Source organism: Grampus griseus (assembly GCF_964374135.1).
Source record: "Grampus griseus genome assembly, chromosome: 8".
In the NCBI taxonomy this organism is placed as follows: domain Eukaryota; kingdom Metazoa; phylum Chordata; class Mammalia; order Artiodactyla; family Delphinidae; genus Grampus; species Grampus griseus.
Window position 1 is genome coordinate 21,528,515 of NC_139002.1, and position 26,289 is coordinate 21,554,803.

Sequence of the window (26,289 nt, forward strand, 5' to 3'; positions counted from 1 at the left end):
TTAAGAAAAAAAACTATCAGTGCTAAAAATGATACTTCAAAGATAACAAAACATTCAGAACATAATGGGTTACTAAATTCCCCCAGAGACCCCTCTGTCAGGCTGTCTAAGTAGAATATGGTCCCTGACACACTGAATTCACGTTGTGGTGTGTTTCAGTGGGGTTATAGGGGGAGGATCACAAGTGAATGCCATCATCATCTATTAACAAAGGGTGGCACGATGGCTTATCCTGAAAATCCGGTTCTGAAGGAGCCGCCACACCACGACAGTCTGCGAATACAGACACTGACTTAAAGAAAAGCACAGAAGTCCTCTGGCATCCTCAGTAAGCTCGGCGGCACTCATATGCCCCCCATGCCAGGCTTCCATCTTCTTTGGTCCACGGAGAAGGGTCCTGGAGGACAGAGGTGTCTGCCCCCTCGTCCGGGGAGAAGGGCCCCACCTTGGGTGGTGGGTCATTGGACATTGTCATGAAAGAGGTGAAGGGGTAGGGGGATGGGGTTGGGTACCCCTGCATGTGGTACAGATCCTCCAGTGTGTGCAGAGAGTAGGACTGAACCCCCACTAGGGGGGCCGCCCAACCGGAGCTCCTGTGCTGGGCAGTGCTCCCCGACTCTAACTGGGAGAGGCAGCCTGTGCTGGGCGCCAAGCTCTGCAGGGCATCGGCCGGCACGGGGTCTGGTTGGCCGAGGCCTTCGGGCACCATCTGCTCCCATGAGTCCCTCTGAGGAGGATGGAAATATCACTGGGGTTAGTCATTAGGTGATGGTCTGACGTGGGAAGATTTCCTTCCCAACATAGGGTGCTGCTGGCCCATGTCTTCCAAAGCAGACTAGGTGTCCTCCCTCTGCTGTCCAAAGCCTCCCTATCAGGCAGCTCTCCCCTCTGATGTTTGACATCAGCAGTGGGAGTTTTAGTTCCTTTCTTACTCTAGAATTAGATTGTGTGTGTGTGTGTGTGTGTGTGTGTGTGTGTGTAGAGAGAGAGAGTCCTTTCCCCAGAAAACATTAAATGTGAAGATAATAAAATGAACATTTTGACAGCGTTTCATCATTTACTCCTGGAAGGAGTAGACCCTAAGCTACACAGTGGGCTTCTGAGAGGGCTAGGAAGGCTACCTGCCCTCAGTGAGCAAGGGGGTAGAGCCTCATAGGCTTGGAGCTGGAAAGATTTGGCTTCAGTTCATGGCTGGGCCACTTACTACCTTCCTGATTCTGAGTATTTCACTTTGTGCATCTGTAAGATAGGGCTTTAATAACTATACCCTGAGTTGTTGCAAGTATTAAATGAACAAGTGCACATAAAAGTTCCTGGCTGTAGTAGATACTCAATAGTGTTAATTCCTACTCTCCCACAGCCTGTTTTGTCTAAAATCCTATCTCCAGAGATTCATGACTTTGTGGTTGAGGGCTTTACAGTATAAGAAATTTACTAGTATTCATTCATCTTTATGAACTCATCTCTGGAAGGACTGCGAGAGAACAAGGTTCTAGAGGGTAGAAATGTCGTGGGAGAGGGGAGGCAGGGAGGGGGAGGGCGAGAGGAGTCCTGATGCGCCTGCCCTGGCTGACAGCCTCGCTGTCTGCGAGGTAACTTCAGTGCTCTTTCCTTATGCACGGGAGGAATAACGGGGAAACATCTGGCACAATCGGTAGAGTATTAACAAAATGGATATATATCCTGTTTTATCAGTCGTCCCCGCCCAAATCCCTAGATAGAGCTTCCTGCCGCGTGGCTGGCACGGATCTTTGAGGAGGGTTCCTTGGGCGTGGATCCTGGCATCTCCCGGGGCGGCGCAGAGCAGCCTCCCGGGGGTCTCCGGGGCCAGCAGACCTGGTTGCTAAACACATAGGCTGGCCAGGGCCGCGGGAGCCCCGACGTTAGTGACCCCCTAAACTAAGCCTCTGCATACTCACCAGCACGAAGTGTGCAGGCTCGCTGGGGAAGGGCAGCGGCAGGAGCTGTGGCAGGGGTGAGGCGCTGATTAGGGAGTCGCTGTTGGGGGTCAGGGCCGTGGGGCGGTGGTCCCCGTAGAGCTCCGGGAAGTAGGAGTCCAGGTGGGCCGGGTGGCCCTGCCCTGCCGAGGACTCGCAGGCAATGTCCTTCGCCACAGTTCGGGTGCAAGCATTGTTTGCGAACTGTTTACTGTTGTGGAAGTCCGAGTCGGTTAGGAGGGATCTCCTGACACCATAGTAACCTGACATCACCGGTGAGCCTGTTGCCAAGGGGAAAACAAATGGGCAAAAGTTGTTTCCTTGGAGGAAGTCAAGGCATCTCTGTTGCAGCCAGGTCTCTCCACGTGTGAAATGGTATTTCCAACGCAGGCCTGACGCCAAGGCCAACATTTAAATAGATAAATGTCTTGAAAGGCATTAAATATAGCGGCATTACCTCTTTTAACTGGTCCAGCCCAAATAATTCATACATTTAAAGTTCGCTCTGCCTTTGGGGATAAGTTCACTTTAGATGGAGCAGTAACTGTTCAGTGTCTCTCACTTCTTGTGCACCTTCAATGTGCCAGGTGCTGTGCTAGGCGCTGTGCTTATTCTATCCCTTTGGGCTTAAGGAGATAGAATAAGAAGCCCTTGGCATTTACATTTCATCTAATGAAGTATCTTTTTCACAGCTTCTGAGCTCTGTCCCCATAGATACAGGACCGTTTGCAAGAGGCTGCTTCTGGGACATGTTATGTGAGACTCAGCATCTCTAGATAAGGTGAGACAATAACCCCGCCCCAAATCAGAGGCAGGCAGTACTCTTCTTCTAATTTTTTTGTACGCTGGCCGTGACTTGCACCTATTAGGCACCAGAAACGGCTGCTTGCTTTGCTTCTGTGAAGCAAAGTTAGAGGACCACAAAAAATGTTCTCTGGCTTTGATGAGTCTGGTGTTATTTGCTGCCCTCTTGTGGCCACGTTGAGTCTCTCACTCAGCTCACCTGGGCACTGCAAGCGAGAGAAGGGAATGCGTGGCACAGAAAGCTCCCCTTGGTGGAAACCTGGAGAGGCTGAAACTGAGAAGAATCTCATTTAAGGTAAGGCCAGTGAAATAGTCCCAGAGGAGAAGAGATGTGTTTGCTAAAGACTTTCTGATCTCGTAGCTCAGTTGTAGCAGGAAACCCTTCATCACTTAGAACGTGGTCAGGAGCATAGACTCAAGGGCTGTAAAACTGATTTTTTTTTTTTTTTCCCAGCTGGTGGTGGGTGTGATCCAATTAGCTAAGACCTACTCCCTCAGGTCACAAAGAGGCTGAGCTGGGAGGATGATGCGGGTGCTTGTCTTTGTCACCTTTCCCAAACACAGTGGACCGCTTCTGAGCTTTGTCCCTGCCCACCCTGCCCACTCTTCCACAGGGAGAGAAGACAAACTCATCAAGACCCTCCTTCTTATTACACTGACTCAGTCATACATGACTCTCCAGACACAGCACTTTGGCCCCTGCCACCTGATGTGGCACTTCGTATTATGCTCGATACTCTCTCTCCTGAGTTACAGCCTTCTTTCCAATCCATCTGCAAGCTCCATGGGGGCAGAGCTTAGGTCGTACACATTTTCTGTAAACCCAGTCATATAATACTGTGTTCCACAATTACATGTGAATTTATTCATTCATTCAGAGGAAATCAAAATTCCCTGTAGAAACTTAAAGCACAATTCCACTCACTCCACTTTCATCTTAAATTCTATAGCCCCAAACTTCTAATCTGCTCATGAATTTGAAAGACGCAGTTCGAGGTTTCATCGTAAGCATAATTCTCCAGAAAAAACATCTGTGCAAGTGAAAATTAATACCAATAAATAAGGTTTCGTTTCATGCCAGGAATTTATATCCACAGTAGTGGTTAAGGCTGAGAACAGAATGAAGAATAAGTAAACAAGGCTTCCAGGATCTCATGTCTGTATTTCCAATTTCCAAATAAAAAAATACAGAGAAAAAAACCCTTTGCTTTTTAAGCATGTATTTTTCTCCCTAAAAAGAGGAAGAATAATTCTAGATGATAACAGAGGCTGCAGAAATTTTCTTCTGTAGAATGGAGCAGATACAACCAGATTCCAGGGACAATAAATATGATTGGGAAACACAGCATAGAGACATTCAGATATGTGGGATCGTCTCCTGCTCTTACCCCTTTCCCTTTTCCAGCTCTGAAGATTACTAAAATTAGTGAGAAACCGTATGCCCTTCTGAGTTTGGGATCTGGAAGGAACATGTGTGTGTGTGTGTGTGTGTGTGTGTGTGTGTATGTGTCTACGTGTGTATACACACACATATGAGAGTGCCCCAAATTATTATTAAGAATTCTCCTATTCCATCCCAACAGGAGTACTTAATGAGACATATGTATTAAAATGAATGTAAGATGCTTAACTAAGTGCCTGGCATATAGAAAGCACCAATAAATAATTGTTATTCCACCTGCCCTCAGGTCTTTCTCTTTCTGTTCTGAAGCATGTGCATAATCTATCAGACCACAGTGCCAGAATCTTAAACATTTTAAAACTGTATCAAGGGCTTAATTGATATTGCTTTTGCCCAATAAACTTATGCTGGACGGAATGCGTTCCAAATTCAGGAATGAGGTCTGCTTTCCCTGATATTACATTTTAAAAATAAATGTTTTAAAGCTTCAAAATTTTGCAAGTGCTGTAAGGCAGCTATGAAAGAATGGAAGCCTAAATGCCTGATTTTGCTCAAAAGAGAAGGAATTGCCCCTTGAACTGCAATACTCACCTGGCATCGGGCCAAATGGAGGCTGAGTAGAGCTGACACTGCCCTGGAAGACAGAGGGGGCACAAGTGTTTTCTTCTTTAGTTGCAAGTTTGAACTTAAAAAAAGTTTAGGAATACGTTCTACAAGCTTTATTTTCTGCTACTAAGAAACATTTTAGGAGAGGTTAGCTTAGGGGAGGGTCAAATGAGAGTTAAGAACACAATACCAGAAAACAAACAAGGGACAGAGAGAAACCAACGTTTTAGATTCTGATAAACTTGCCAAAAAGCACAGTTTAGATGAAATAATTTATCTTTTTTTTTTTTTTTACTGTTTGTGTTAATATCCTTCATCAAATAGATATCAAAGATTTATATAAATACATACATACATGCACACACGAATATGTTTGTATTTGGTTTTAAGATTGAATGGCCACTTTTTAAGCTGTCTGCCTCCATGTTGAATGGAAGTTTCACTAAGGGTAGAGACCTTGACTGTGACTTGTTCTCAGTGTCTGGAACAGAGTGTGATCCATCATAGACACAATAAAAATATGTGGAATAAAAATAGGCGTCAAAGATCCTGCAGGTTAGTGAGCATAGGAGGCTGAGGGATATTGTCGGTTGAACTATGTCCCCTGAAAAGATATATTGAAGTCCTAATTACCAGAACCTGTGAATGTGAACTTATTTGGAGATAGAAGGTTTGAAGATGAAACTAGTTAAATTAAAATGAGTTCGTCCTGGAGGATTGTGGGCCCTAAATCCAATATGATTGTTGTCCTTATAAGAAGAGGAGAGAGACACGCAGAGACACACACACAGAGGGGAGAAGGCAGTCTGAAGAAAGAGGCAGAAATCTGAGAGCTACAACTTCAAGCTAAGGAACACTGAGGTTTGCCAGTAACCACCAGAAGCTAGGAAGAGGCAAAGAAGAATGCTCTCCTAAAGCCTTCTGAGGGAGCCTGGCCCTCCGACAACTTGATTTTGGACTTCTAGTCTCCAGATTTGTGAGACGGTACATTTTTATTGTTTTAAGGCACCCCATTTGTGGTAATTTGTTACTGTAGCCCTAGGACACTAATACAGGGAGTGACTGATGATGAAACAGATAATTCAGTGTAGTGTGAGAAGTGGCATTGTAGAAGTAAGGTGGGCTGAGGTGGACACCTAAGCCAGTATTAGGGATGGGATGGGGGACATATCCTGGAGGAGGTGATGCTTAAGCTGAGTGCTGAAGGAAGAGTATCCAGGTGTGTAGAGTCTTAAGATATACAAATGCAAGCTCTGGCTCCAAGATACCCAGGAACAATGTTGCTGTTGTAAAAGGTGAGTCCTCAACATCTAGTTCTTCGGATTTGAACACTTAGTCTTGACCCTAATGATCCTACAGACTCTCAAGAGTTGCAAGAGAGTTTACAGAGAGTCTCATTCAACTACCACTCAAGGCTGACATACTCTCCATGTTATCAGCCCTGGGTGCATTTAGCCTACAGTGGTGGAGAACTTAGCACCCTCTGAGAAAGCCTATTTCTTCTTTGGGGCCCTCCAGCTGTGATAAAGTAGGCTGAAAAGAGTCATGTTCTTAATTCTAATCTTGGTCCATACAGAATAAGGTAAACCCTTCTTCCATACATAGCTCTTCAAATATCAGAAGATAACCCATCATTTCTCAACTGTCTTAATCAGTCTGAGCTGCTAGAACAAATACCATAGACGTGGTGGCTTAAACAACAAACATTTCTCCCAGTTCTGGAGGCTGGAAGTTTGAGATCAGGGTGCAAGTAAGGTCGGGTTCTCTGGGGGCCCTCATCCTGGCTTGCAGTTGGTTGTCTTCTCACTGTGTCTTCATGTGGCACAAAGAGAAATCATCTTTTCCACGTGTCTCTTCTTATAAGGGCACCAATCCCATTCATGAGGGCAAAGCCCTCATGACCTAACTACCTCCCCAAAGGCCCCATCTCCAAATACCATCGCGCTGGGGATCAGGGCTTTTTTTTTTTTTTTTTTTAGATTCCATATATATGTTTTAGCATACAGTATTTGTTTTTCTCTTTCTGACTTACTTCACTCTGTATGACAGCCTCTAGGTCCATCCATCTCACTGCAAATAACTCAATTTTGTTCCTTTTTCTGGCTGAGTAATATTCCATTGTATGTATGTGCCACATCTTCTTTATCCATTCATCTGTCGATGGACACTTAGGCTGCTTCCAGTGATGAGGGCTTTAACACATGAATTATGGGGGTGGGGTGCAAACATTCCATCCATAACCCCAAACTGGAATTGTATCTTCTTCAGGCAAAATGTCCTCCAACCGTTCAGAAGTAGCACAGTATTTGAGAGTGAAGACTCTGGAACCAGAGTGTGTGTTTGAATCCCAGCTCTGCCTCTTGTTAGCTGTGTGATCTTGGGCACATGAAGATTAAATGTGATTTTATGTGTCAAGCACTTAGAATAGTTCCTGGCTTAGAGTAAGGAGGATGTAAGTATTAGCTATTATCACTCAGATGCATTTTTATGTCTCTTCAAATCTATGATATATTCCTCTAAACATGTTTTCCTATTTAATAAGTTAACACTTTGTTTTTTTGTTTAATTTATTGACATATAGTTGATTTACAATGTTGTGTAAGTTTGTACTGTACAGCAAAGTGATTCATTTATGCATATATGTTTTTTTATATTGTTTTCCATTATGGTTTATCACAGGATATTAAATATAGTTCCCTGTGCTATACAGTAGGACCTTGCTGTTTATCCATTCTATATATAATAGTTTGCCTCTGCTAATCTCAAACTCCCTAATAAGTTAACAACGGCAAATGGCAGAAGGAAACTCGTGGGCATGCAGGGTCAGAGATGGGTGTAGGTCAGGGTACTGTGATTCTTATATGGGAAGGAAAGGAGTTACTGATTAACTGTAGAAGCACTTGTGTTTGGGCACATTTTCCCATGTTGCCAGGGCCCATGTTATCCAGTGTTTCCCTCTGATTTCCAGCTCTGTCCATCTGGGTCTTTCCTCCGAGGCCTGTGTCAGGGCCCATTCCCTGTGGCTTCTGCCTCAGCCTCCTTCACTGGGTAAGCAGGGTGTGGCAGGGTGGTAACTGTCCTGGGTGCTGCCTGGGGAGATGTCCTGTTGCTCTCCTGCGTCTTTTCCTCCCTACCTGCTCCCTTAAACTGCTCTGGCCAAGGCTGGGGCCAGGAGGAAGGCTTCTGTGAGATGCAGTGCATATGCCCAAACTGATGGACAGAAGTATCGGCACCTGTCAGCCATGCACTGGTTCATCAGCTGCTGTGGCTCTGCCCTGGCCTCTGCCTGAGGCATGACAGAACTCAGTCTGTGCCAACACAGCCCCTGCAGCATCTACCACCACCAATGCCACCATCTACCACCACCAATGCCACCAACAGTCTTCTTATACCCCTTCTTCGTCTTCTGCCCAGTTTTAATTATTACTGTGGAATTGCCAGCACTGTACCTCCCACTCCAACCCAATTTTAATACCTGAAGACTCTACAAAGCTTTCATAATTACTAGCCTAGTTGATTTTATTTATTATTTGATGAAAAGAAGCCTCTTGTGTTTGTTTCTCCTGCATACTTTTGCCCTTTACCTGCTGTGGAAAGTAAACACTCTATTTCCATTCTTTATGGTTAGTCATAAAATTTTACCTGCATATTTAACAAAGATGACAAGCAGTATCTTTTTAAAATAATTTATTTATTTTATTTTATTTATTTTTGGCTGCATTGGGTCTTCCTTCCTGTGTGCAGGCTTCCTCTAGTTGCGGAGAGCAGGGGCTACTCTTCACTGCAGTGCACGAGCTTCTCATTGCGGTGGCTTCTTTTGTTGCGGAGCACGGGCTCTAGGCGTGCAGGCTTCAGTAGTTGCAGCACGTGGGCTCAGTAGTTGTGGCTTGCGGGCTCTGGAGTGCAGGCTCAGTAGTTGTGGCACACGGGCTTAGTTGCTCACGGTATGTGGGATCTTCCCAGATCAAACCCATGTCCCACTCATTGGCAGGTGGATTCTTAACCACTGCACCACCAGGGAAGTCCCTACAAACAGTACCTTAAACCTCCCACTGACAGACAAGATCCTTAGGACATTAACTCTTATTGCTCCTCTCCTAATTTACACGAGTATGTATTTTCTTGTATTTTAGCTTGTTTCTTTTTATTAAACCTCCACAAATTAGACTTCATAATTATTTTTATCATTTTATCAAGTAAATCTGTATTAGATTTACTTACATGTTCATCATTTTCTTTGCTTATCTGTCCTCCAAAATTTTTTTCTAGATTCAAGTTTCCTTCTTCTGAAATAACCCTTTAGAAAATTCCTTCCCTGTAGGTGGTGTTAGTGGTAAACTGTTTCAGTTTTTTATTTATCTGAAAATATAATTTCTTTTTCCCTGTACTTAAAAGATACTATTTTGGGGTTCATAATTGTAACTTTACAGTTATCCTTTTGTCAGCACTTTAAAGATAGCACTCCATTGTCTTGTGGCTTCCATGACTGCTGTTGAGAAGTTTGCTATTAACCTTAAACTTATTCTTTGTAACAATCTTTCTTTCTTTTCTGACTACCTTTTTAATATACTCCCTTTGTCTTTATGGTTTTTCAAGTCCATCTTATTTTACCTTGGGGTAGATTTTTAAAATGTATTCTGCTTGTATAGGGTGTGCTTCATGTGGCTGGGGGTACATGTCTTTCAGAAAACTTTCAACTATCCTCTACTTAAATATTGCCTTGCCTGTATTATCTGTATTCTCTCCTTCTGGGTCTTCGATGTATGTTAAATCTTTTACTTTTATCCCCTATATATTCTTAACTTTTTGTTACTTCCTCTATATCCATGATTCTATGTTCTATATTTTGGGATAGATGGGTATAGATTTCTTCAGCTCTACATCCAGTTCACTAATTCCTTCTTCAACTGTAGCTAATTTACTGTTTAACACAAACATTGAAATTTTTTGGTATCAATGATTAGATATTTTATCATTTCTAGAAGTTCCATTGATTTTTAAAAAATTTTGCTTGGTCTTTTGTTGAGTGTTCATTATGTATTATGTTATTATTTATTTTGTATTTGGTAGTTCTAATATCTGAAAGTCCTGAGAATTTAACTTTATTGTTTATGCTGACTGTCATTCTTAGTGACTTGTTTCCTCATGCATTTGGTGATCTTTGATTGAAACTCATATCTGGTTGACCTTAATCTGTGAAAATCTGGGTTCCTAACTTGAGTTGTGCTTCTCCAGAAGAGTTATGCTTATATTTCTTTGGAGGTAGCTCCCTTCCAGGTTCCCTGTCCCAGGTTCAGCTCCCCAATCTTGGCAAAAATAGCTCAAGAACCAGTCTTCATGTATCAGGCTAATTTGAACACCCTTCCTTAGGAGAATCTGCCCTTTTGGTGTGATCAACTTCTCTTCATTCTGTGTCCTTACTTCTGCTCAAACATTTTCCCCACCTTCCATGCTAACCTTCAACCCAACCCCCCCTGCCCCAAACCCCCTAGCTTTGGTGATTTCCCTTACTTCCAGCCAGCCCAACAAATTAGCAAAATTTGTTTTATGCAGGATTCTATTTTGTTTTGGGTACAAATCTCCCCAACTCCAGACTGTTGACTATCTGAAACAGAGTCAAATCCCTAAGTATTAAAACTAGAAGTAGATACTGTCCTGTTTTAACCACAGCAACTTTTATTTTTAACTTTTTATTTTTCTATGACTGCCAACATTTTCCAGCAGAGATTTAGATTATAAATAAAATTCATAAGCACGCACTTGTAGTAATTTCATAAGCACACCATTAGGCACATGACCAAATGTGTTATATCTACTAACATTTAATTATCACAACCACCCCAGAAGATAAGTAATGCTATTTTCATCTTGATGAGTAAATTGAAACAGAGAAAATAACTCGGGTTCCCCTGTAGGTAGGGTTGTTGTTAGTGGTGGTGGGTGGGATCAAACAAGGAACTTTCTGATTCCAGAGCCTATTTCTTAACTACCACAGCATACTGCCTTCCAAGAGCTTTCATAACTTGAAAATAAAAGTCAGAAAACTTCATAGTTTAAAATATTAGTATAAAGGAGACTTAGGGACATTCAGAGAGATCATATAATTACATAAAAGCTCACAAAGAACTAGTGAGATTTGTATTTCCCTGTGTGTAACTACTATCCTGGGGGGGCTTCCATGGTGGCGCAGTGGTTAAGAATGCCTGCCAATGCGGGGGATACGGGTTCGGTCCCTGGTCCGGGAAGATCCCACATGCTGCGGAGCAACTAAGTCCATGTGCCATAACTACTGAGCCTGTGCTCTAGAGCCCGCGAGGCACAACTACTGAAGACCACGCGCCTAGAGCCTGTGCTCCGCAACAAGAGAAGCCACTGCAATGAGAAGCCCGTGCACCGCAATGAAGAGTAGCCCCCGCTCACAGCAACTAGAGAAAGCTCACGCACAGGAGCAAAGACCCAACACAGCCAAAAATAAATAAATTAAAAAAAAAAAAACTACCTGCATATATATATGCGTGTGTGTTTGTGTGTGTGTATATATATATATATATATATATATATACACACACACACACTCTTTAGTCCTTCAGTGGATATTCTATTTTTGGGGAGGGAAGTCAGCTTTATTAAGGTATAATTTACCTGTAATAAAATTCAGAAATTTTAAGCAAAAAATTTGATAAATTTTGACCACTTTAACAAACTCTTATGACCCACCACCATGATATAAAACATTTCCATTTAATTATTTATAGTTGTAATTAGTGCTGTGCTCTCTATGGTGGCCTGGGAAATATTTAGATGGATAAGTAATATAAAAAGCAATGATAACACATAACTTCACAGAACATAGACGAGCTCTAAAGGGCTTATGTTGGGACTGGGAAGGATTTCACTGGATAGATTTTAGAGCTGGCGTCCCAGATTTATAGGTTGAGAAAGAACAGCTTAAAACATGAGCCTTCGGCATGCACACTAGTTATCATTGCTCATGTGAAGGGAAAACACATTCCTTTTCACCTTGTTCAAGATATCGTATTTGGGACTTCCCTGGTGGTGCAGTGGTTGGGAGTCCGCCTGCCAATGCAGGGGACAAGGGTTCGAGCCCTGGTCTGGGAGGATTTCACATTCCACAGAGCGACTGAGCTCATGCGCCACAACTACTGACGCCCGCGCGCCTGGAGCCCGTGCTCCACAACAAAGAGAAGCCACCGCAACGAGAGGCCTGCGCACCGCAGCAAAGAGTAGCCCCGGCTCGCCACAAATAAAGGAAGCCCATGCACAGCAACGAAGACCCAACTCAGCCAAAAATAAATAAATAAATTTATTAAAAAGAAACAAAGATATTATATTCACGCAGTTGCATCTCACCATACTATTTCTCCAGAAGTAGTATTGAAATTAATATCGAAAAGCCCATAAATTTTGACCAAGCGAGATGGTATATAATTTTTATTTTGCATACTGCAAACAACAGGATCCTGCAATGCCAAGTAGCCAAATTTAGAGGTTTACATTTGAATGAAATTTGCCAGTCTGCAACTTCCTGTAGCTAACACAGCAGCCTAACAGCTGCCCCCAAATCCCCTCCATGAAAATGAGTTAATTTGAACCAACAGGTCACCATGGTAGTAAAGTGATAAGATTAGGAGTTCAGTACATTTATTGTCATTTTTATGACCCTATAATATTTTTAGATGCCAACCTAGTTGAAGGACTATTTTGAAATGTACTAAGGAAAAGAGCTCCAAGTAGCATAAGCTTTTTCACACTGTTGTATATTTTAAAAATTCTGATTACATAGTTTGAAAGTGTCTCTTTAAAATTAAATATATTGCTATTAATGTTTAAATAAAAATCATAGCCACTTGTGAATAGCTGTGATCCTTCTTCAAGGAATTCACAGTATATTTAGTTTTTCATTGTCATCATATCTATGGCTGGGAGAGAGGTGGAACTGATGAAATACTGAACATTTTAAAACCATCTTTTAATATCTGTTTTGAGACCCACCATAAGTCATATGATTTTCCTCCAACTTTGAAATCAATGTAAAGTTAATGCCAGATATAATGCTGTTAGCTTTTAAATGGACACCTGTGTTAGGATGGAATACCTCCTTCCTCCAGAAGAAAATGGGCATAGAGAATTAGATGCCTTAGTTAATGTGACAAGTATGTAGTAGAACTGGGGCATTCTGATTGGTGTGAAATTTTATACAGTGACTAAACTATACCATACCTGTTCTAATAAATCTTACTAGTTTTGCAAAGTTTGAAAGAGGTTTTTATTTATGGACCCATTATCTGAGTTACTGATACATAGTAATTTAATCATAAATAAGAAAAAACACTTCATAATGAATAGGAACTACAGTTTTAAGCATCTACCATGTTCCAGGTGCTTTATATGATGTTATCTTATTATAAAGTAGATATTACCATCTCAAGTTTACAAAAGAGGAAACCAAGCATCAGAGCAGTTAAGTAATGTGTCCCAAATTATCTATTTAATAAATTACAGAACTAGGATTTAAACCCAAACTCTCTGACTCTCAAATTTATTCTCCTTTAACCAGTAGGTTCTGTGCACTAGCCCTTCCACCAAACCAAAGATATTTACCGGGCATCTCTGATAATCTAGGCACAATGCTGAATGTTTCAGGTGTTAGAAAAAATGCAACAAGGGCTTAGATTAGTATCTACTTAGGGACACAAGCCATTTGTGGTGGATTAAATATGGCCAGAATTACTTTGCAGCTCTTCCCATTGACAAGTTAGTCTATCTCTATACCCCTTGAATCTGGGATGGTTTTGTGACTAATAGAATGTGGCAGAAGTGATGTTGTGTGAGTTTCAGAGTCTAAACTTCAAGAGGATTTGCTGCTTTCACCTTTGCTTGCTTGAAATTCTGCCTTACAATTTCCTCTTAAAAAGTCATTCTAGGACTTCCCTTGTGGCACAGTGGTTAAGAATCCGCCTGCCAATGCAGGGGACTCGGGTTCAATCCCTGGTCAGGGAAGATCCCACATGCTGTGGAGCAACTAAACCCATGTGCCACAACTACTGAGCCTGTGCTCTAGAGCTCGCAAGACACAACTACTGAAGCCCACGTGCTCTAGGGTCCATGTGCCGCAACTACTGAGCCCGTGTGCTGCAACTACTGAAACCCGTGTGCCTAGAGCCCGTGCTCCACAACAAGAGAAGCCACCGCAATAAGCCCGCACACTGCAAGGAAGAGTAATCCCCGCTCGCTGCAACCAGAGAAAGCCTGAGCGCAGCAACGAAGACCCAAAACAGCCAAAAAATAAATTTAAAAACAATTAAAAAAACCCCAATGTATTAAGAAAAAAAAAAAAGTCAGTCTAGCTTCCTGGAGGATGAGTGAGTGTGTGGAAGCAAATCCAGGCACTCTGCTGACAGTTAGCACCAACTGCCAGACATGGAAAGAGACATCCTGGACTTTCTGACAAGGCTGGACCTCCAGTTGAATGCAACTGCATGAGTGCACAGAAGTACACAGCCAACCCACAGTATTGTGAGAAATAATAAATCATAATTATAAATGACTAAGGTTCAGTGGGCTCTTATGCAGCAATAAGTAACTGATAGAGACATACCCAGGAAAAAGTAACTCATGGTACAGAACAGTATGTACCTAGTGTCCAGGTGCATGGTCCATGCTCTACATACTCTGGAAGTGAGAAAAGGGGCAAATCAATGTGCTAAGGATTTGAATTTGGCACTGAAAGATGAGAGGATGCAGAGGAGAAATGAAGCTCCCAGGTGCAAGGAATTTTGTGAACCAAGCACAGATATGGAAAAACATGGCTCTTCTTCAAGGAATAACAAGCAAGTTGGTTTGCCCAGAGCAGAAGTTTCACTTAATTGATTAAATAAAACTATGTTGTGGGGACTTCCCTATCGGTCCAGTGGTTAAGACTTCGCCTTCCAATGCAGGGGGTGCAGGTTCGATCCCTGGTTGGGGAGCTGAGATCCCACATGTCTCGGGGCCAAAAACCAAAACGTAAAACAGAAGCAGTATTGTAACAAATTCAATTCAAATTAAAAATGGTCCACATCAAAAAATCTTAAAAAAATATATTGTGTGCCTACTATATATCAGGATTGTGGTAATTCCCAGAAATACAAAGAGGAATAAGGCATGGATTCTAAGGGAGCTCACAGTTTCAAAAAGAAGAGAGTTGCACAAATATATATGTAATTGGTGCAGTAATAAAAACAAGGGTTGGGAGGACTAGCATTTTATGAATACCTGTTTCATGCCACATTCTGTATCAGGCACTTTACATATGTGTTTCATCACTTTTAGTAACAACTAACATTTGTGTGCTTTATATGCTCTGCAGTATGCTAAATATTCACACGCATTATCTCATTAAAGCCTTGTCATTAACCAACGAAATAGACTGTAGTAAGTTATTATCTCTAGATTACAGATTGGCAACTAATAGTATAAGGACTTGTCAAGGTCACAAAGCTAGTGAGTGGCATAGGCTGGATTCTACTAGATCTACTCTAACCATGATTTAGTGCAGGTAGGGGGAGGAGGTTGGGATTAGGATGAGGGTAGGGGTGGAGGCGAGTTGCTATCCTGAGGGATGACTGAACGTATCATACTGTAGGTGATATATGAATCCCTTTTTGAAGGATGAAAAGAAATCAGTAAGCAGATAGGATAAGGGGCATTGTTGTTGGGGAGGAAAGCAAAGGCTCAAATGTGTGGACAGCATGTCAGAGACAAGGAAATGTGTGCAGGAAGTGTGCAGACAGGGAAACTGGAGGAGGGGGCAGGAGTCAGGTTATAAAAAGCTTTTTTGAGCCAGGCTGAGGAGCTTGGACTTTGTCCAGTAGCAGGCAGTGGTCCTTTAGGTGGTTCTTAGCAGTGTAGATGTGCTGAAAGTGGCATTCTAGGAAATTTAATCTGGGGCTGAAAATGATAGGTCAGAAATTGTTGGTGGGGTGAATATATGGGCTATTGCAACTGAACAGATCCAGTGATACAGGTCTGAGGAGCTCTCAGTAGGGCGGGGTTTCAGGATGCCAGCAGGGGACATTTATATCCACCTCTATTTGGCTTTGTGTTAGAGCCTGGCGAGAGTTGATACTCTCCCTGTGGGTGCTAAGGGCTGCTGGCCACCTGTCCCAGTTGTACCAATTCCCAGGGCTCTTTCTCTCTTTTCTTCTTTATCCCCATCCTCCCCACTGATATCCGTGTGTAAAGAGGGGCCTGGCATGTCTCCCTCATACTGCCCTGTTTACAGAGGGAAAAACTCTACATCCTTAAGTGATTTAATAGGGCATTGTGTAGGTCCAATCCTAAAGCCTATAAGAATTTGTGAGGAAGGAATATTGAAACATATATCCTTAAAAACATTTACCTTGCATCTATAAAGCCTAGATTATAGGGGATTTATCTCACAAAGAAAGAGTTGTATTTGTGCACCTTGTTTGCAATGTCACCACTTCAGGTGACAGCAGGGACTATGTAATTGACATAGATGGAGACATGAAAGGATGAAGTGCTTTACTTAGTGCCTTCAAATGTATAGAAGTGAAATGAAGACTAAAAAAGGTCTGTTTAAATTCTCTCTTGGGGGACAGGAATTCACCATGAGAACATTATTTTATGCATTTTTGTAATAGTACATGTAAATATCTAAGATTTTATGTTCATTAACTTGGTGCGACAGCTTAATTTCTTTCTAATAAAATATCATAGAGAAATTCTGGAAGACAGCACATAAAACTCAGTATGGTGACCCTGGGAAGTAGAACGAGGGGATTGGTAGGCAGGGAAGGTCAGTAGACTTCTATTTTTTATTTTATATTATTTTATTATATTTGAAATTTTATCATGTGTTACTTTTGTAATTGAAACAACCAGTTAATAAAAATTTAAAAATAGAATTTAAGTCATATCTTTATTGTAAATCTCAAATATAAAAAAATCAACTGTGGTTCCAAGTGTCTTGCATTTCTGGTATATGAACTATTTTATGCCCTTTGGAAAGTAACACTGTTTACAGAATTCCAGATTTCTGACAGTTTCTTGAAATTTTACTGTTAAAACTCTCCTGCTTGGCACAAAATTATGTCCAGGCTGCCTTTTGTGGGAAAGTGGTTTCTGTTGCTTGAGTTACAAAATGAAACACTTTTTTTTAATTTAACCCCTGGGTCTTGGTGTGCCTTTGGAATGCTATTTGTATTTATGTAGCTAAGTTAGAACAACAGGAGCTACTGGGATGCACATTAATAAATGGTCCTGTACACTTTGGCCAGAGCAGAATCTGCAGAACTTCAACTCTGCCAGATGGACCTGCCATGGCTGTTTCACTGCAAAATCTGATTATTTTTGCAAGCTGTGTGAAAGGATTCACCACCAGGAAATGTTTTAGATTTCATGATATTAAAAAAAACCCTACAGAATCAATAAGACAGCTGAAAAAATAAGGTGCTTGCAGAAGGTTTGCCTTTATTATTATTATTATTTTTAAATTTCTGCAATTGCGAAGGAGCAGGTGGTTGGGTGGGGAACATGGACAGCCCTGGAAATGCAGTTCAGTTCTCCAAACAGGCGGGACCGTGGACTAATTAAAGTCAGACAATGGGCCATTTTGAAAGCTTTAGATAAAACATTCATTCAAATGAATGCCAGGGATATAATATGTACTTATGTATTAAAACATTGGCATTTGGAGTTTACAAGGCATTGCCAGCTCAGAAAATGCTTTTTTTCTTTTAAAATTCTTTCTGGGCTCAGGAAGGGGGTTAGTTGGCAACGTTAGCAAGCAATATGCAAGGCACTGCGTTATGAGAGTGAGTGAAAGGTTTGGGGGGACACTCCCAGGGTAGACACGGATTCCATTTATCAATAACTGTGCAAACATTACAGATGAATGGATCCTTCTGCTGGCAATTCAGAAAAAAGTAGCAAGGGCAAGCGAGATGTACTCATTAAGGAAAAATTATAGTCTTCCTAAGAATTTGATAAACACAAAGAGCATGCGTACTTCTAAAATATAAAAAATATATATATAAGAAAACTAAAACATTAGCAAAGCAGAAAGATACACTTTGGGCCATCTGATGACCATTTGCTGTGCCCAGGCAAACACGAAATTCTTACTAAAGCCAGAACACATTGTAGGAAGGGCTCTTTTATGAAAGTGGAAGAGATGAAAAATAACTTTTATGGTAAACTTTTAGAAATAATAGAAGAGCATGAGGATTTCTTGTAATAGCAGTAGTACAGATAATTTGCACTTCTGTGCCTTCAGAGCTTGCGGATGCCTCTGACGATGGAGTCAACAGAACATACATGTGCTCTGTTTTTACGCTTGGCAAGTACAGTGAGGGCTGCAAAGGCTGTGATTTCTTCTTTGAACTTATATATGGCCAACTGCCTAAATTTAAAGCATGGATAAGCAGTGTGTGGGCTTATTTACGTTCTGCCTCTTTCTTTCTTTGAGGTTTTTCATTGTTATTTAGCACCACAATTAGAATATCAAAGAGAAGTAGCACAGTATAAAATTGTCCAAGTTTTAGGAGGCTTTGGGGGTTATATCTTGATTAAAATTAGATTTTGATGTTAGTAAAGGCTTCCATCTGTCTTTAGCATGGAATTCTATAAACTGCCCAGGAAATGAGACTATTGGTGGTCCTTCTCTCTCCATCTTTTTCCGTTTGTTCATAAGAGGGTAAGAGCAGAAGGAAATTGCCCTCCCCTTTCCTTAGTGGTTATTATATTTATTCAGAGTATGCATATGATTCTTTAGTGTGTGCAACTGTGAGAGAGTGCTGGACACCACGTAGGCTGCGAGAGCACCTAAGAGGTGTATCAGCAGAGTCAACTGAGCTGGTAAGCTCTGCATTTCCCTGGTCTCGGGGATCTTTTCCAGCCTTCAGAAGGGAGCTGAGATGGTCTCCTCCTCCTCGAGTGGGAGAAGTGACATATTACATCCTGCCCCAGGAGCAAGCCATGTGATACCAGCCTCTCAGGTCAACTCGGCAACTTTCAGAAAAGAAATCACACCTCAGCAACAGGCAGAGCAGAGCTATAAGATTCAGGCAAGAAGAAGAGGTCAGAGTATAATGGGTTGGCCGAGGCAGACCCTAGAGAGCTCAAGCAGAGCAGCAGAGAGGTTTCTGCGAGGTCGGTGTGGTGTGCTTGGACTCTGGCTCCGGAAATGGTTTCCTCTTTTACAGGGAGGGCTAGATGCCATCCAAAGCGCAGGAGAACAGGGGTTCCCGAGTGGTGGGGAATGGCAGAGAGAAACTACACTCTGGAAGCAGGTTCTGGGACAGAGCTAGAGATGGGTTCTAGAAGGAAATTGAGAACTTCTGTGTCCAGTTTCTTCTAAGATGTCCGGGTATCAGAGGAGAGGAAGGTCCTGGCTCTGGTTTGGGCTGGGTGTGGCATCATCTGAGCAGTCTATGGAATTGCTGCAGAGACGGACAGGGATGAGGACATATGGTTGAGAGGGAATGAAAGCATGATGGGGCCAACAGAATGTATGGAGTGTGAAGGGTGAGCTCAGCACTGAGCAGAGAACCCGAAGCAAAGTGGTTATTCCTAAGATAGCCCTTCCTTGGGCCAGAAATGTAAACTTAAGAAGGCAATACTACTTTAAGTAAAATAAAGACCTGGGTCCAAATCTAAGCTCCACTGATTCCTACATGATTCTTAATTTTGTCATCTGAAAAATAGGTATGAGTGTCACCCTCTTAGGGCTATTGTGTTCCTTGTTGATAAGTGAAATTTACTTTCAAATGGATAAATGAAAATATTTGTAAAGTTTCTGTTTCAGAGCCTAGCAGTAAATGATAGCTATTATCATTAAGAATTCTTATTTACCCCAGAGAAAATTGAGGTGATGGAAGGGAACTCAGGCTCAGAAGTCACCGCAACTGTCCTACCCATGCCAATCTTTGACCAGATATCAGTGTAGAATATTTGCACTCCACATAATTGTTCTTGTGCTTTATGTGGTTTTTCTGTTGCCTATTTCCCTTGCAAACTCAATTTGCAAACTCTTGTCAAACTAGAAGAAATATGATTTATCTTTTTCAGAATAAATAAGGGATACAGCTTAGCTTTGGTTAGACCCCTCAGGTCGGGGGTAGGGTCGAACATGTTTTGGGGTCAGGAAAATCTAGCAAAGCAGAAAGATAAGCAGCTGTACCCAGTGGGTATAAGGGAGACACATCAAAAACACAGTGAGTACTGGTCCCCTCCCACCCATATCATTCATAGAATTATATGATCCTTTGTAATTGAGGAAATGTAGGCTTAAAAAAGTAACTCATTAGGTCAGTAAATTGAGAGCAAATCCTGATCAAAATGTTAAGACTTTTATTTCCTTCTTCCTGCCGTTTGAAGTTGGTGTTTTCATAAAACAGTCATCCACGATGGGTAAGTATAATACGTGGTTTGTTATCCAAGACTGGTTACATATTTGGAGATTCAGAACTGCAGGATGGGAGCAGTTGAATCTATCTTAATGAAATGTACCAAGTTGGAGCTTCATCTCTAGCCATCTCAACCCGCAGAATGGAGGAGGGCGGTATTGCTGAGTCAGAATAAAAACAAAGTTGCTAACTGTCGCTTCCACTATTTTGTTGTTTCATTGGCTCATAGTGAATCAATTTTTCGAACCTACAAAAGTTACCCAGTGGCCTTTCTCTGGGTCGATTTATTTATACTCTATTAGAATTTGTAGTAATGGATTCAAAGTATCTAATTCCCAAGGCTGCTGTTCGGAGCTCACCACCAACTGTGGGTGTCTGCCTTTGCGCAGCACACTTGCACGATAAGTAACATTTATCAAATGCTACCACACTCCAGGTACTAGCAAAGCCATACAAGCTGCCATTTGCTGAGTACTTACAATGTGCCATGTACCAGCCGTATTGGGGGCTTTTTATACCTTATCTAATTTAATTTTCATGACACATCTGTGGTGGGTATCACTCTCTCCATTTACATAGGATGAAACAGAAGTCCAGAGAACTTCGATCACCTTGATGCAATAGAGTCAGATCCTCACTCTGTCAGACTCCAAAACACAAGCTCTTAACCGTTCTACCCCACTGCTGTTTCTCCTGGGCTGGAGGCTCCAAAAGGAAAAAAATGGGAATAGCAAGAAATTAGCCAGTTGGGGGAGAGATTTAATAAAACAAGCAATTATCGTGCAGCATAAGAAGTATTTTAGCAGATAAATATGCCGGAGGCTCTGGGCATGGAGGGGAGTGTCTGGGAGACCTCAGCAGGCAAGACTAAAACTAACTTTTGAGAGGTCATGTCCCAGGCCAGGCCTCCTGACTTCCTCTTCACTTCTCTACCTTATGCACCAAGTGGGTCTACGCACTGCACATCACAGACAGAGTCTCTCCTCTCCCTCTGGACCATCACCCAGGCCTCGTGTTCTGTTTGGACTCTACCCCTCCTCACTGCTCATCTGAGTTACCATCTTCCTTCCAAACTTAGCTCAAGGCTCACCCTCCTCCAAGAAGTCTTCTTCCATCTACCCTGTCCACGCCCTGCTCTCCCCCTTTTCAACCTCCATCTTGTTCACTGAGGGTCACTATTATGCATTTGGCACTTGGAAACCAAAGCCATTTTTAAATTTTTAATCACTTATTTCATGTATAATTCTTTTTTTTTTTTTTACATCATTACTGGAGTATAATTGCTTTACAATGGTGTGTTAGTTTCTGCTTTATAACAAAGTGAATCAGTTATACGTATACATATGTTCCCATATGTCTTCCCTCTTGCGTCTCCCTCCCTCCCACCCTCCCTATCCCACCCCTCTAGGTGGTCACAAATCACTGAGCTGATCTCCCTGTGCTATGCAGCTGCTTCCCACTAGCTATCTATTTTACATTTGGTAGTGTATATATGTCCATGCCACTCTCTCTCTTTGTCACAGCGTACCCTTCCCCCTCCCCATATCCTCAAGTCCATTCTCTAGTAGGTCTGTGTCTTTATTCCTGTCTTACCCCTAGGTTCTTCATGACATTTTTTTTTCTTAAATTCCATATATATGTGCTAGCATACAGTATTTATCTTTCTCTTTCTGACTTACTTCACTCTGTATGACAGACTCTAGGTCTATCCACCTCACTACAAATAGCTCAGTTTCGTTTCTTTTTATGGCTGACTAATATTCCATTATATATATGTGCCACATCTTCTTTATCCATTCATCCGATGACGGACACTTAGGTTGTTTCCATCTCCGGGCTATTGGAAATAGAGCTGCAGTGAACATTTTGGTACATGACTCTTTTTGAATTATGGTTTTCTCAGGGTATATGCCCAGTAGTGGGATTGCTGGGTCATATGGTAGTTCTATTTGTAGTTTTTTAAGGAACCTCCATACTGTGCTCCATAGTGGCTGTACCAATTCACGTTCCCACCAGCAGTGCAAGAGTGTTTCCTTTTATCCACATCCTCTCCAGCATTTATTGTTTCTAGATTTTTTGATGATGGCCATTCTGACTGGTGTGAGATGATATCTCATTGTAGTTTTGATTTGCATTTCTCTAATGATTAATGATGTTGAGCATTCTTTCATGTGTTTGTTGGCAATCTGTATATCTTCTTTGGAGAAATGTCTATTTAGGTCTTCTGCCCATTTTTGGATTGGATTGTTTGTTTTTTTGTTATTGAGCTGCATGAGCTGCTTATAAATTTTGGAGATTAATCTTTTGTCGGTTGCTTCATTTGCAAATATTTTCTCCCATTCTGAGGGCTGTCTTTTGGTCTTGTTTATGGTTTCCTCTGCTGTGCAAAACCTTTGAAGTTTCATTAGATCCCATTTGTTTATTTTTGTTTTTATTTCCATTTCTCTAGGAGGTGGGTCAAAAAGGATCTTGCTGTGATCTATGTTATAGAGTGTTCTGCCTATGTTTTCCTCTAAGAGTTTGATAGTGTCTGGCCTTACATTTAGGTCTTTAATCCTCATGTATAATTCTTTCTCCCACAGCTGGACTGTACATTTCTTCAGCTCAGTGAATTTCTTACATCACTTGAATTCTAACGTTCCTTCACTGCAGTATTTAATAGCACTAGTATTGATTGAACACATACCATGTGCAAAGCTCTTGACATATTAAACCTAACATTGCAAGGGACGTATTATTATCTTCCTCTGACACCAAGATTAAAGTACCTTTACAGTTATCATACAGTTGACAAATGGCAGAGCTGGGTAGTACATTCAGGTCATCTTGATCCAGAGCCCATACTCTTCATCATGCTATGCTGCCTGTGCCTTAGATGAGAAAATTCTGTGAAACTAAGTGCTGAAGATTCCCAGATGACAGAGTGATCTGAAACTTCAGCTCAAGGATGCTGCAGCCTGAATATGAGCTAGTTCTCAGAGATTCAGATCTACTTTAAACCATAAGCAGTGAGATGTGAACATTTGAAATATGAATAATAAAGAAGATAAGGGGATGGGATAAACTTTTTAAAGTTTGAGTATTAAAATTGAATACTGAAATGAGAGGAATCAAACTCTACTTTTATTGACAAGGACACTGAGGCCCAGAGAGGAGAAAGGAATTGCCAGAGACCACTGACAACCAGAAGGAGGGGGTTCAAACAGACTGAGGAGGCAGCAATTTCCTTTGGTGCAGAAGAGGAGTCTCAGATGTGTTTTCCAAAGTTTCAGGGAAATCAAAGAAACTTTGAGATGCTGTAATATACAGTTTCCAATTGTCTACTTTCATTTTTTAATACTTCACGAGAACTCCAAATGCAAATCACAGATATGGACATCATGTTTACACTCGGTGATAACTGAAATGCACATGTCATTGGTGCCACAAAACAGCAGCTGGATATGGAACAAAACAAATCTCTAACTAGCAGTCCTAATGGAAAGACAGACAGTTGTTACAGATGGAGCTGGACAATGTGCATCTGTTCTACAGTTAGAGTTCACTGACCTCCCAAGGAAGATCAAACACTTTCATATAATTTATGCCATAAATGCACTATATGGCTTCCATTCACCTTCAGTTCTTCCAGTTTTTTTCTATCAGTATGTACTATTGTCACGCTTCTTTCTATGCTTACAATGTTTTACTTCCAAAAATAATTAGGAAAGATTAACCAAGACACCTAGCTGACAGTATGGCTTTAAGGTTAGTATAAAAAGAATCATGCCAAGTGGAAATAGTTAGATTTTGGTCTGTGTATGTATATTATGTATAATTCAAGGTTGATATGATGCAAATATATTTCCCACTTGGGATATTGCTCCTCAACATTTCCCTCAGATCCCTCCCTCGGATCTTCTAAGAACAACCAGAAATCGTCACTTGTTTTTCCTCATATTTATGTAGGATATTAACTTAAAATCACTTTCATATCTATTTCCTTATTGTTCCTCACTCTAGCATTTTGATGAATGAGCAGAGCAGAATAGCTATGAGGGTGTCCATAAACCAGTAAAATGGATTAAATATCAGACCCTGATTGCTAAGCCTATTCTTAATTCCCCCTATATTGCACTGAACTCCCCCATTCCACTACTCAATTTTAACTCCAAATTTGGGTTACTGAGCTCCATTTCCTACTTAGAAAGTTTAGAATTTTTTCCCTCATGCAGCTGTTTTATAGTCAATGATTTTAAATGAATCTTTATGATACCTTGGGAAAATTTTGATTAGAAAGTTCAATAGCTTGCAAATTGTTCATTGAATTTCAAAACAAAATGAAAAATTGTGGCCATTAGGCTTACTGCCTCTTCTTCTTTTTAATTTTAGTATACATAACTGAGAGCTCACCGAATTTTGTGATATTATTTAAAATTTTCAATGATCGGTTTTTATGGAATGTCATAGAAATAGTGTAATTGAAAACAATGCAACATAAACTTACATCAAAAGTCTAAATACATATCTTTTGGTACCAGATGTTGGTGAGTGGCTCATATTTTTAATGATCTGGTCAATAGTATAGTAAAGAATAACCCAGAAAAATTTGAAAAAGAAAGAGGAAACGATTATTTAAAAAGATATCCATGATAATAGCTGTGGAACCACAGGATTATGGCTAAAATGCACACAGTGGTTTTAAGTCCAGTATTTGGTGAAAGTTTCTTTTTTTCTTTTTCTTTTTTTTTTTTGCGGTATGTGGGCCTCTCACTGTTGTGGCCTCTCCCGTTGCGGAGCACAGGCTCTGGACACGCAGGCTCAACGGCCATGGCTCACGGACCTAGCCGCTCTATGGCATGTGGGATCTTCCTGGACCGGGGTACGAACCCGTGTCCCCTACATCGGCAGGCGGACTCTCAACCACTGTGCCACCAGGGAAGCCCTGAAAGTTTCTTTTGATGCAAAGGATTTTTTTCCCCTTTGATTCCTACTGCAAAAATGTGAAAAACACTTCATGGTATAGAAAACAGATGTTCATGAGAGAAGTTGAGTCAACATAACCCATGTAAACTTATTCAAGTGCTGTCATAAAGAACCGAGCAGCAATTTGGGCATCAGATAGACACTTCATAGAGAGTACTTATCTGGGGGATGTAGTTTTCATAATATCTGTGTACTAGTTTCCTAGGGCTGCTGGAAAAAACTACCACCACCTGGGTGGCTTAGAAAGACCAAAATTTATTCTTTCTCTCTCTAGGGACCTCGAGGGGAGAGTCCACTCTGCCTCTTCCAGCTTTGGTGGCTGCCTACCTGCCTGCCTTCCTTGATATGTGATATCTGCCTCCCTGGTCACATGACCTCTTCCTCTTTTGCGTGTCTCTCAAAACTCCCTCTTGTAAATGTGGCACATATATACAATGGTATATTACTCAGCCATAAAAAAGAATTTAAATTGAGTTATTTGTAGTGAGGTGGATGGACCTAGAGTGTCATACAGAGTTAAGTGAGTCAGAAAGAGAAAAACAAATACTGTATGCTAACACATACATACACTACCAAATGTATAATAGATTGCTAGTGGGAAGCAGCTGATAGCACAGGGAGATCAGCTTGATGCTTTGTGTCCACCTAGAGGGGTGGGATAGGGAGGGTGGGAGGGAGATGCAAGAGGGAGAGGATATGGGGATATATGTATACATATAGCTGATTCACTTTGTTATAAAGCAGAAACTAACATACCATTGTAAAGCAATTATACTCCAATAAGGATGTTAAAAAAACCCCACAAAAACAAAAAAACCCCACAATTCTTCCACATTAAAAAAAACAAGAGTACATGGGATTGCATTTAGGGATCACCTCTTCCAGGGTAAGTGGAAGATCCACCCAAGATCCTTAACTTAATCACATATTTTGCCATTTAAGTTGACATTCACATGTTTCAGGTATTTGATGTAGGATCTTTGGGGGTCCAGTTTTTGGCTTAGGATAATATCTATGGTAAAACAGTGTGGTAGGGCCTCCAATCTCCTCAAGTTATCCTTTGACTGGTTATTACCCATGTTATCAGTAGCAAATTTTGAACACGTCTAAGGATGGCTTTCCTATCTAAACTTACCTAAGATAT

The 26,289-nt window shown here is 41.3% G+C and overlaps 1 protein-coding gene across 1 annotated transcript in view; it reads right to left on the reverse strand.

Annotated features, from left to right (window-relative positions):
- Positions 1-325: 325 nt before the first annotated feature.
- The window catches only part of POU2AF2 (POU class 2 homeobox associating factor 2), a gene marked incomplete at its 3' end in the record, with an annotated part of 29,038 nt that continues 3,074 nt past the window's right edge, over positions 326-26,289 (reverse strand). Inside the window, exons 2-4 of the mRNA XM_082660206.1 lie at positions 4,735-4,777; positions 1,920-2,218; positions 326-727 (exon numbers count right to left, since the gene is read on the reverse strand). Coding sequence (XP_082516332.1) covers positions 326-727; positions 1,920-2,218; positions 4,735-4,741 — 708 coding nt within the window. The 5' untranslated portion in view covers positions 4,742-4,777. The remainder of the gene's footprint in view (positions 728-1,919; positions 2,219-4,734; positions 4,778-26,289) is intronic.